The sequence below is a fragment of the Acinonyx jubatus genome, chromosome D2, assembly GCF_027475565.1.
Source record: "Acinonyx jubatus isolate Ajub_Pintada_27869175 chromosome D2, VMU_Ajub_asm_v1.0, whole genome shotgun sequence".
NCBI lineage: Eukaryota > Metazoa > Chordata > Mammalia > Carnivora > Felidae > Acinonyx > Acinonyx jubatus.
The window spans coordinates 69,693,871-69,706,482 of NC_069393.1; the positions used below are offsets into that span (position 1 = coordinate 69,693,871).

General features: G+C 42.7%; 1 protein-coding gene across 12 annotated transcripts in view; it reads right to left on the reverse strand.

Annotated features, from left to right (window-relative positions):
- Positions 1-12,612, reverse strand: part of ABLIM1 (actin binding LIM protein 1) — a 293,568-nt gene that overhangs the window by 45,845 nt on the left and 235,111 nt on the right. For 11 of the 12 annotated variants that reach the window (XM_053207815.1, XM_053207807.1, XM_053207810.1 and 8 more), the window contains exons 7-9: positions 6,347-6,434; positions 2,888-2,946; positions 363-446 (exon numbers count right to left, since the gene is read on the reverse strand). In XM_053207815.1, coding sequence (XP_053063790.1) covers positions 363-446; positions 2,888-2,946; positions 6,347-6,434 — 231 coding nt within the window. The remainder of the gene's footprint in view (positions 1-362; positions 447-2,887; positions 2,947-6,346; positions 6,435-12,612) is intronic. The other variant, XM_053207808.1, reaches the window with a different exon arrangement.

A 12,612-nucleotide genomic window follows, 5' to 3' on the forward strand; every position in this document is an offset into this window, starting at 1 on the left:
TTTATAACGACGTATCTGTCTTCCCTATTCACCAGCATCCAGCCCAGCACTAACTATACCTGGGTGCCTGGCAAACATTTGTTCAACGAACAAATGTGTGAACCCAGGACCCAAAGGGGAGCTTCTAATGTGCTCGCTTTAATGAAGGTGACGCTTTAGCCAGTACTCTAAATGAAAACAATAATGAGAGAAGAAAACAGCCAGAATCAGAATGTGAGATGCACTCTGTGGGGTGAGAAAAAGCATCTGCCTCTGCAGGAGCCAGAGAAGTTATGTGGGACGAGCAGCACGAGGACGGCAAGCCACAGAAGCCTGGGGCCAGGACAGCGGCTCTAAGCCTCAGCCTTAGACACAGTGCCAACCTGCAGAGACGGAGACCGTCCTGTGCGTCGAACCAGACTTTTGGGATAAAAGAAATCGGATGAAGAACGATGAATGTTTGGCGGCTGCCACAAAACATGAGAAAAGGAAAGAATGAACAAAGAAATATCTTCCATTTAGAAACACTGTACAAAAAACAACACAACACAAAACCTTTGGGAAAACAAATTTGATAGTAAACATCAAGTGGCATCTTTAGAGTTGGGGTGTGTGTGTGTGTGTTGGGGGGGCCCATGTTTAAAAGCATATTAACTGGCCTTCAAGTTACAGTTTATTTACCCACATTCTAAATTCCCATGATTTCTTTCCATTTATCTTGGCTGAGACATTTTTATATATGAAGAGTAAGAAACCAGTGGAGCCATTGACAGATGTCTTTTAGAATCTGTCATTACAAACGCCCTGTGAGTTCTTAAATACCAAGAATGTGGATTACTCAGTGGGGTGGCAGAAAGAGTCTTAAAACATTTTCATTTTGCTATGGTAACTGCACTGATGTGACACCCTGTGAAAGGCTTGGAGATCTTGGCTCAAGGTCTGTGATTTGTAGACACACCCTTAAGAGAGCACAACATTTACTCCCTTATTCAAAAACTGATTCCCCTTTCAGCCCCAAGAGCGTCAGTCAGCAAGTATCCCACTCCGGGCACACAGGGACCTCCTCCCCTCTGGAATGCTCCATCCTTCGCACTACTGAGCTTCCCAAAGGTGAGCGAGCTGAGGGCTGGCCTGACCGCCCAAGTGGTTGAATGTTGGCTTTAGGAGAAACGTTTTGGAATTTTCTGGAAAACTTTACTAAAGGAAGAAAAACTAATAGCTCTTCTTGGCCAGAACGAGTAGAAATATTTCCCTAGTTGTTTTCATAAGCTTATACAGAGAGTTCTATCAAGATGCAATCAAGAGTGTTTTTTTCTTTTTCTTTCTTTCTTTTTTTTTTAATATTATTTTAGCAACACTATCTGCAAACTCAAGCAATCCTTACAGAGAAAAGACATACATTCCATGTACTCTGGTCTCATTAACATTCTTCTCCTCATGTCCCAAAAGAGTTCATCAGGGATGAAGTGAAAATGATTATTCAAAAAACTGAAAATAACACTGTAGAGATGGCATAAAGTCACTAGCTACTTGGGTGGTTTCTGGGCAGCAGCCCCACGCTATGCTATGAATTTTACATTCTTACGATAAAAGTGACAATAACTATCTTTAACGGTCTAGGATTTTATAAAGATAACCCATTTCCAAAGCATCCATGGTTCCTCCAAACTCGCAGACTCTGGTGCCCAACATGGGTGACCATTCCAGCGGGCATCAGCCTGGTCGATGGACTTGAGGGTTACACGCACGTGTTCAAGCTGGAGTTGTTTTGTAGAAACAGAGACCAAAGCCATCCTGGGATTGGTGGACAAATTCCTTTTCAGTTTGTCTGGTTTTTACTCAGTTATTCTGATAAAAGGTGGGTTTTTTTTTTGTTCTCCTCCATAAAAGTATGATGCTGATGGGATTACAATACATAGCTGCCGATGCCTACAAATGGCAATTCAAGAAGACGTGACACCACACGCTAGAGTTTGGCTTCCAACAGCAATTCAGACCATTATTTTCCCTGAGATGCCAAGTGGAGCAGAAACTAGTTCTTCCAAGGGTTGGCTAAACCAGGAGGCTGTGGACTGGGATCCAGTGTGATTATTACTCAGGAAATATTTCACAGTCCAGGGGAAAGAACTAGGGGCCTCCGAACAGGCTACAGATAATGATGATGCCTTACATGTGTGCACAGCTCTTTGCTTCTGAAGCAGATAAAATAGTGTCACCTAGAGATGTTGTCAGGCTTGAGCAAGCCCAGGAAAAGGTTCTAGAAGGGAGAGATGAAGAGGGTCTACCCTTTTGCCCGTGTGCTTAGTGTTCAGGGATAGTTACTAAACCATTCTGATGTCCCCTAAGAGTTAAGTTACAAGACCATCCAGGATGCTTATTCACACTCACACTTCTGGGCTCATCATTATTTCCCCAAAGGTTTTATCCGACAAGCCATCAGCTTCTGAAGACAGAGGCCCCTCGGTGAATTTGGATTTAAGAGGTCAGTAAAATACACCAGGAGCTAAGCACGGATGCAGAATTTGGGTTGAGGTCGTACATTATGGACCGAAGTACAAAAAAGTCTGGTGAGGTCACCAGATGTTGGGCCTAGAACTGGATGAATCATTTTTTCACATGAGTATGGTTTGATTTTTCCCTTGAATGCTTTCCTACGAACCTGACTAGTGAGGCAAGGCTTACTTTTTCCCCAACACGAGCGTTTGGAATAAAAACCACAATCGATTTAACGAAGGAGGGAAGGGAACTTCCTTCTCTGGCTAAATGGTCTTTCAGCTTGGTTTGTTAATGAGAGAAAAAAAAGATCATGAGAAAGTAATTTCCCCCAATTCCAGCCCTGAAAACTAGTGACTGTGACACTGACGGCCAATAAATGCAGCTGGCATTACAGCTCTAATGGTCTCCTTACCCGCAGCTTTTCCTCCGTCTTGGTAGATTGCTTACAGTCGGGATGCCAAACGGTGGAACCTGGAAAGACACAGTGCCCCGCAAAGAGTTAAGGGAAATGGAAAGAAGCCATAGTCATATTAGATAGAACTTCAGAGAATGGTTCAGATCCTTCTCTCCCTAACACAGGGGAGTGTTAAAGCCCTGTGCCCAAGTGAATTATGATAACTCCAACCTCCAGGTGAGTCTTCCTCATCCAGTCTGAGCTTGCTCTATAAAGGTCATAATTCTAGACCACTATGGTCTAGACCATAATTCTAGACCACTACCTGGGCACAAGTGTTTTGATGTGAGAGTTGTTTAGTTCTTGACTGAGTGCTGTTCTTGTTTTGGGCCATACTATTATCCTTTCAAAGTCATGTCTGTGTGCTTCCTATAAGCTGTGTTGAATTTAAGTCTAAGTTATAAGCCATGTTTCTAGAACATCCAAACAACTAAGCAATTTAGAAGGGAATAAAGTCAAACCATATCCAGAAGCAAAACTCACTGAATTTTTTGTTGATCCAATGATACATAGTCATCTACAAAGATAGGGAAAATCAAGCCAACTAGTAGAAAGGTTGAAAGTTATGGTACAAATGCAGAAGTTTCCTTTAACTTTTAACCCTTTAACTAACCAAAAAAAGCCTTCGCTCTGAAATGAGTGGAAATACTACCTGTCATTTTCTGTTTCGGTGTCAATGCCTCATATTCCCAGAGTATGAAGCTCTTCCATGGATGGTACGAGTATCACAGAACTAAGCAAAACACTTATATCCACTAGAAAACTCTAGTAAGAATCCACGCCCGCCTACATGATTTTGTATACCTAGATATATATGTCATTTATCCGCTTGTGGCAAAGACCTGTATGTAAATCCTATGTTTACATAAGGCTACGGGCAGAACTGAAGGACTTAAAAAGACTTGAGCAGGGGTGCCTGGGTGGCTCAGTCGGTTGAGCATCCGACTTCGGCTCAGGTCATGATCTCACAGTTTGTGGGTTCAAGCCCCACATCAGGCTCTGTGCTGACTGCTTGCTCAGAGCCTGGAGCCTGCTTCAGATTCTGTCTCCTTCTCTCTCTGCCCCTCCCCCACTCACACTTTGTCTCACTCTGTTTCTCAAAAATAAATAAAATGTAAAAAAAATTAAAAAGACAAGCAAATAAAGTTACTAAGGTGACAGCAGAGAGTAAATGATACGAATCTGTTCAGTCTTGGTATGAATATTAGACTTCCCACATTTCACTGTTAAATCTTTCTCTCTTCAAGCAACAAACTGTGTGTCCTCGAAAAGTCACTAAAGTACCTCTTGAGTCATTTTATACCACTGAGCTAAAATAGCTAAAATAATATTAATGACAAGGATAATACCCTTTATTATCAGAGGACTACTTTAATCCCTCTTTAACAATCATTTCTATCTTGCTTTACCCAGAGCCAAAAAATAAACACTAAAATAAAATAAAATAAAATAAAATAAAATAAAATAAAATAAAAAGAAGAAAATGAAACAAGCCAGATTCATTAGTCCCGTCAGCATTAACATTTACTCGGAGGCTGGCCACAAAGCGCAGGAAACCCGCCCAGTGTAGAGAGCTAAGGGGCAGGGGTGGGCTCACGGACAGCATTTGCTGTGAAGGTTCTACCAAGCGGGAGTTGTTGGCCGGAACACTGGGTTTGCACACAGCGTCACATTGTTCTCCAGGGGTCAGACACACAAGGAATGTGACTCAGGGAGAGTATGAGATACTGAGGAAGACGAACTACTCATTCGCCAAGGATGTGTCGAGAGGGCAGGCAAAGAGCACCGAACCCCAGCTCCAGAAGATGTTCAGGACAACCGCTGGAGTTCTGAACACAGCCCATCTGGACGGGTAGTTGTTTATTTGTAGCACGAACGTGCTGTATTTGTGCACAGCTTGAACCCACTCCCTATTCAGGTTCCAGAACCATGTGCACGTGCAGAGCTGTGCCCAGAGCCTTTCAGTCTCAGGGTCTCGCGGACACGGGGTTGACACGCACTCGGTGTCTTTGTTTTTGCGGGCTGCAATCGACACACTCATGTAAAACAAAGCCTGGACACCAAATGGAGAATAAACCTGCTCCATGCTGAAAATGCAAAGCGACACCTGCCTATTGCTACACAGATTCACAGCCTGCCCCCGGGGAAATGTGTCATATAAAGTCCACATGAGGCCATGGATTTGAGAGCTTGTCACTTGCCTTCATCGGGTCCTTTAAAATTGAGTGGCGTCTTAAATCAAGATTTTCCAGAGTGGTCATTAAAACGAAGGGATGTTTGGGTTGTCCAGTTCTCCTACCGTGAGCACTTTTTAGAGGACGGTAGCTAAGGCTTTGCTTTAATACTCAAGAATCTTTTCTGTAGACTTTTCTTAGTTGTATAAGAACAAGACAGAGAGCAAAGCAAACCATTCATTAAAAATACACATAATGTTACGTGCAGAGAAACAAAGAAATGAATGTGAAGGCAGATGAGACCCAGTAATTACCAAACCGAATGAGTACCAGCTCTCATGGTTCTTGCTAATTTTACTGATAAGCCCTTGTCTATTTAATGGCTCTTTTTCCAGCTAAAAATAGAAAAATGTTTGTGCAGATGGTGCCGTTTGACTGGAAGAGAATCCTTCCCTAAGCTTCTCTCTGAGAAGTTTCAGCATTTTAGGGGAGATAAAAACTAGTCATGGTTGAACACTGGCAATGTTTCTCAAAATGATTTTCAATGAAAAAAAACATCTAATGGCCCTCTGGTAATACATATTTCTTCGCCACCAGAAATCTCTCCATTTCTCTTTCAGGGACTCTGGGTATGTTCTCTCTCCTTCTTTTGCCGTCTCGCTTTGTTTCAGGATGAGAGCTATGCTATCTTAATGGGATGAAATACTTCTGTGATGCAATTCACCAAATATTAGGGTTTTCTTCTTCCTGAAAGCGTGCATAAGAAAGAGCCGCCTGCAAGGGGCACCTGGGTGGCTCAGTCGGTTAAGAAAGAGCCGCCTGGAGCTTTCAAAAAAAAATAAAATCCTTCTCGCAGGGCAGTGAAAGAAGCAAAGACCAAGTAGCATCTAGAAATGCTTTCTTTTTGCCTTTTTTCCCAAGCCTATTCCTGGGGGGAGGGCTGGAAGGAGGTGTTGCTGATTTTCATCCTTGCCTCACCTCCACGGCACCAAACATCAAGTCCTATTTGTTCATTCCAGAAGCATCGCATTCCTTTGTTCAACAGACTCAGGGGCTCACTGCCAGCATGCCCACTGCTTGGCTGATGAATACTAATTGCTGAGGTAACTTTTGGCCACGTTCATTTTGGATCTGGGGAGCCTTGCGGCTAATGAAAGGCCTCCTTCTCTGAAAACGAGCAGACAAAGCAAGGTTTTCTTTCCTCCGGTGGGGAGAACTTACTGGCTTCTCGAGCCCATCTTACCTTGAAGATACATTTCCTCTCCTTCTGTGAACATCTGGTTGCACCTGCTGCATCGTGCACAGCTGGGGTGGTAATGTTTGTCACCTGCCTGCAAGAGAAGAGGTAGGGGCTCTTAGTTTACACCCTGTCACAGCTCTCAGCCTCTTCTCTGGACTCGGGGATTTGGAGGAAAAAAAGAAACAGCTGAGGCGGGAAAAGTAAGTGCCCAGTTGACCAACGCCTCCTACGTCAACAGCCCTGGAAGCTGAGGCCGCCCCATTAGAACAGGAAGGGGCTCACAGACCAGCTACTTGTGCCTGGATGATGGGGCAGCTTTGCTTCTCGGGGTTTCTGGAGCCCGTTTGTCCCCTGGCCTGGGTACCCATGGATGGTTGCCAGTGACTCGCCACGTGCCTGTGATAAGCCCACTCCATCTCCAAAAAACCCTACCCCCACAAAACAACACCCAAATGGATGCGAAGACTAATATTGGTTTGTATTAAAGCAATAAAAAGACAGGATTCCCATATTTAGCAGGTTTTTTGCTTCCTTAGCTAAACTGTCTAAAAATAATAAAATCTAGCTTGCATCAAGAGGAGAAAAACCATGGTAAGAGGCATCATCCTCAACTTTTACCTCAGAAGGACCCCAAAGTCTCTTCTGTGTTGCTTACAACGATCTTTTATCAAAGTCTTACATTAAGTGGTTTCTGAAGAAGGCACTTTACTGAGGTTGGCCCTGCATTATTCATGAGCATTTCACATTCCTGAATATGACAGATGCCAGCACAGCAGGTGTTGACTTCCCCAAAGCAAAATGTCACTGGACACAGGGACAATTCTCCAGACAGGTGCCAAGTCACATTAGAGTCACGCTCCAAATGCATGCCTGACAAAATGAAATCTTTTTTATCACTTAGCGAAAAATCCTTACCATCTAAAAATTACCAAAGGTACTCTGCAATGAAATCATTTTCTCAACCAACCGTGCAACACTTCTTTCGCATGGGCCACATGCAAGGCAGGGCTGAGAGCACAGAGTCAGAAGTAGCTGCACCCTGCGCCTGCATGAAATCTCAACAGGAAACCAGAGGTCAGGTAGTGATTCCTTTCTCACACCCTCCAGTAGAAACTGCAAAAGCCACTTAGCAACCAGAGCGTGAGATGCTGGTTGGTTGCTTAAGACAATCAAGTGGAAAAAAAAAAGGAAGTTATTTCAAAATAGAAGCCAGGAATGAAATCTGGCCAATGGTGCCCAGTCAGAAAATTCTAGAAGAGGCATTCTTGTTTTGGTTCACACTTACTTACTCACTTACTTATTTTTCCCTCAAGGGATGAAGGAAGCATAGGAAATGTCGCACAAAGTAGCTCCTTCCCTTAGACCATCCAGGGTCAAATGTGAGTGAAAGAAGGCACCTTGACAGGAATCTTGGGTGGTCTCCAGTGAAAAGCACACTCCTCAATAAGCTGGGAGTGGGAAGAAAGTTCTCCAAACTGATATGGTGTATCTATCCTATTTAGTGGTGCAACATTAGGTGCATTCTCAACAAAGATAACACCAAGACAATGACTTACACTTTCACCAAAGGTTTTCTACCTTGGTCTAGTCCTAGCCAACGTGATAAGAGACGTATAAAGATTACTAATGAAAGAGTTCCAATAGCTAGATTAAAAATTAACACAGAAAACCCAATAGGTTTCCTACTGACTAGCAATACAAATTCGGTCAGCATAATGGGAAAATGGGACTCCGTTTCTAAATCACAACAAACAAAGCCTTCAACGTGAGACTGACATAAAGAAAATGGTAGAACCTAGTTGACGGACATAAAAGGCTAAAAAACATGCAATATTTCTGGATGAGAAAACCAAATATTTAAAGATGTCAATTTATCTAAAATTATCTAAAATAAATCTATTATTGCAATGCATTCCCAATTAAAATGCTCACAGGGGTTTTGTCTATAGACAAGCTGATTCTGTAAGTTCATATGGAAAAAAAAATACACAAATATACAGACCTTTTTTGGAAGACAGAGCATCAATAAAGATTTTCCATTCCTGACATAAAGTTATTCTTAAAAAATTTTTTTTTAATGTTTGTTTATTTTTGAGAGGGGGCCAGGCAGAGAGAGAGGGAGACACAGAATCCGAGGTAGGCTCCAGGCTCTGAGCTGTCAGCACAGAGCCCAACACTGGGCTCAAACTCATAGACCGTGAGTTGAAACTGAGCTAAAGTCAGATGCTTAACTGACGGAGCCACCCAGGTGCCCCATGAAAAGTATTCTAAAGGTGCAAATAATTAAAGTGCTTCAATGTTGGTACAGGAATATAAAATAAATTGGCGAAACAGATAAGTCAGAGGAACCCATTGCACACTATACACAAGAGAATTTAGTCTATGATTATGGTGGCATTTCAAATGAGTTACAGAATGGATTATTCCATTAATGGTGAGAACAATGGACTCTCCATGTAAAGAAAGGTAAATCTAGATTCCTGACTCATAACTTATCCAAAAAAGAGTTCTAGAGAGTTACAGAGCTAAACAGAAACAAAAATGTAGAAATATTAGAAGGACATAAAGGAGATAATTTAGGAAACTTGGGGTAGGAATGGCTTCCTGAACAAGGCTAAATCTAGAAACACAATAAACACAAATAATGACAGTGTACACAGAGAAAAATGTCTAGACATAAAGTTAAAAGAGAAGTAACAGGGAAAAAAATACTTGGCACACATTTCAGATATAAGATTATTACCCATAATATATAAAGAGCGTCTCTAATAAAAAATAAGTGGCAATAAGGGCAAAAGGCAATTTCCAGAAGACATGTAGATGACCCCTCAAATAAAAATCAGCTCAGCTCCACCAGGAATCAGGGAAACACAATTCAGAAAAAAAAAATATTTTTCTTCACCAAACTGGCAATGACAAAAAGACTAATGTCAGGAAATAGGCTTCTCACACACTGTCGGTGAGCAAAATTCTTTTTGGAAGGAAACTCTGGCAATATTTATTAACATTTAATATGCACAAACTCTCTGACACACAATTCCATTTCTAGGAAGCCATCCTACAGAAATTCTCATACCTGTGCTTAAAGGTGTTTGTATCGACGGTCTTCAATATTATTTGCAACAGGAAAGAACAAAGAAACAGAAAGCAACCTAAATCAGAAAGTAGTCAGACAAAACATTCCATCCTACGTAGCCATTAAAAGAATGAAATAAACTTACATGGAAAGAGTTCAAAACTAACGTTACCAAGGGAAAAAATCATGCAGAAAAGGAACGCCTATAATGTAGACGCATAAAGCCCTAGTTGAAAGGGTGGAGACGCTGGGGTAGGCGGGACTGGATTCAAATCCAGTGTTGGCACTGTGGGGTCTTGTGAAGGTTGCAGCCTCTCTAACCATACAGCACCACACTGCTAGAACTGCCTCGGAGTGACGTTGTGAGGGTGAGCGATGATGTAGTATTTTGAAAATGGTGTGGCACACTATCATCATAAATCATAGGAACAACAGCAATCCTCAGCACAGAGGTGGTCTCAGGGCCATTCACGAAAAGGCTTCTTAGTGCAGTTTGGGATGCTGGTGAAAGGCCTTCTCGGCGCTTGTTCTTGCCCAAGGACAAGCACAGAAGAGTAATGGTGCCACCTGAGCTGTCACACAAGGTGGATGGAAGATATGCCAAGGCCCCATGTGCCAGGCTGTGGTCTATGAATTACTGGCAGAAAGCACTGCTAAGAAACAATACTATCGTAATGCCAGGGACATTGGTCTTGACTCATGTACCTGCTTCGTCTCCCAATGCTGAACATGTCAAGTGATGCGGTCAGCCAGACTCAAGGGCCATTTCACGGCCATTTAAAAGTCTGTTTTTGTGGCAGTGCATCCTAGGGGACCACGGGGCCAGGGGCTCAAGGCCAAGGGAGCCTCTGCTTTGCATGTGTGAGCCACCTCTTCTCTTTCATTTCTTCTTATACCGGCACCATGACGGTTCACAGTCAAGCCCCACGCACAGGGCCAGGAAAAGGATCAGAGCTGAACAAAGACGTGGGCTCATATGCAAACTAACTCCCCAAACGGACACAGTTGAATCAAAGTCGTTTACACTGCAGTCGTTTGTAGAAGAAGGAAAAGCATTTCGGATCATGAGTAAAATGGAAGAGTAGATAGTGCCTACGTTAGAACAGATAGTAAACGTACGATTCATTGTGGAGAGGCGGCTATTGATCATCAAGTTTTACAGCACAGTGTGGGCTTTGTTATGACAGGCGACTTCCTAAGTGACAGTTAACCAGGTACCTGGCCCCAAGCCCACACCCTGCAACTCTAGCTGTGCCTGAGCCTGTGGGACCAGATGTGCCGTGGGGCTCACCAGAGCTCTGCAATCACTGTTCTCCGCCCGTCTCTGTATCCTGCTGTGTAAAAAAACTTATAACCTATTTTCTTCTTTTTCACATATTCAAAGTGCACATGTTAAGCATCTACATTCTGGCTGGCATTAAACTCTCTGGAAAATAGACAACTTGCTTATGTAGCTGAGTTTTATAAAGCACCTGCCTGCACATTCAAAGTGCAAAAAACTGCTTGCCTTTCATAGCGCTGATTATGTCAGACTTCTGTGGTAATTATTACTATTTGGTTAATCTCTAAATTGGAGTAGGAAATTTAGCATACAGACTAGAATACCATCTGGAGTAATACTATCTACCGTAAGGCAGGATTTAGCTTAAGGCACCAAGCTTTTGATAAAATCCATCGTCTAGCAGAGCAGATAGTTCTGAACTCCTTGTGGATGAGGGGGTCCCCTGGGAAAGGGTTACCATGTTTGGAATCAAGAGAATGGGTGTCATTCGTTAATGTGTTACCCATAAGACCTCAATGATGCCACTACAAACCCTCTCCAAGCCCCAGGCCCCTCATCTGTAAAAAGTGAAGGGCCGAACTAAACAATTTCAAGTCCCATGCAGCCATAAAATTCTGCGATTCTGTGTGAAACCCCATAGCTCTACGAGCTCACACAACAGTGTTAACAGAAAGGCAATTTGGGTAGAGAGAGGAAATTCTTGATGGTAGGGAATGGAGTTTAAGCAACGACTCCATAGTGCCTTATACCCAGGAGGATTTCTGGATGCCCTACGCCCTGTGCTGACTGTAACAGCCCTCTGGGAGTGGCAAAAGAGAAATGTAATTACAGAACCCATCCTTGGACAGATAATCTGCTTGCCTGATAATCTGCTTAGCTCCTGGATGACCAACTGTCCTTTTTAGTTTTTCTTTACCCTCTTTCCCTCAGAGTGCCCTACTCCCGACACGAGCCTAGGCGATGTGGATGATGGCTCTTGAAGTCAACCTTCAGCCATTTATAACTTATGCCCTACCTTCTTCCAAAAAGGACTTGCAGATTCTTATCAGAGAAGGTCATGATCTGTAAACAACTGGACAAAAACCTCAGAGGAAAAGAAAATATCAAGGCTCCACACTCAGACAAACCTACTGTGATCTGAGTTTCTCACTAGATGAAGACAAAAGGGAAAATGAGCCACAAAAGTCTCACTGTGTGAAAAAAATGGCCACATACAATTGTGACTAGAGAGGTGAGGTTTCCTATTCTAAATAAATGAACAGTCATTGTAGGCTGCACTGCCATAGGGTCTTACTCTCTGCAAGGCATTGCATCAAGGACTTTGAGTGACCAGTCTCACTACACTCCCATGATGTAGGTGCTATTTTATTGTCTTATACTGGTAAGCAAAGAAACTAACGCTCAAAGTGGACAATGTCCAACACTCCAAGTCCCTGGTGCTTCCAAAAAGTAGAGCTCGGCTTTGTGTCCAGACCTCCCCTCTAAAAGCACCAAGAAAATTCTTATGGAGGACCCTGGCTCTGGAATGGAAAATCATCTTCCATGCTAATTTTGCCGATGGTTGGAAACGTTCAGGTAGTTTCTTATATAGACCCCTGAGAAAAACCAATGGTGTGGTACTGAAAGATAATTGAATGTAGTCATTTCCATATGGGGAAGTTAAACTATCAAGGTCTAGGTTGCCGTTTTTTCTTAAAGATGTAACTTGATTTACAGATGATTTGCTTAGAATACCCAAAGGAATAAACAAATTGCTTTTCTGTCCCCAAGACTCTTGCAAATACAGCTCTGATTGACAGTGACTTTAGATGAAGGACATATAAACACGTGAGGTAAGTATGTTGGCCTAGATCAGGAGTTTTCTAATGGTACTGTGCATAAGCAACACTCAAGATTCTTTCAAAAATGGGT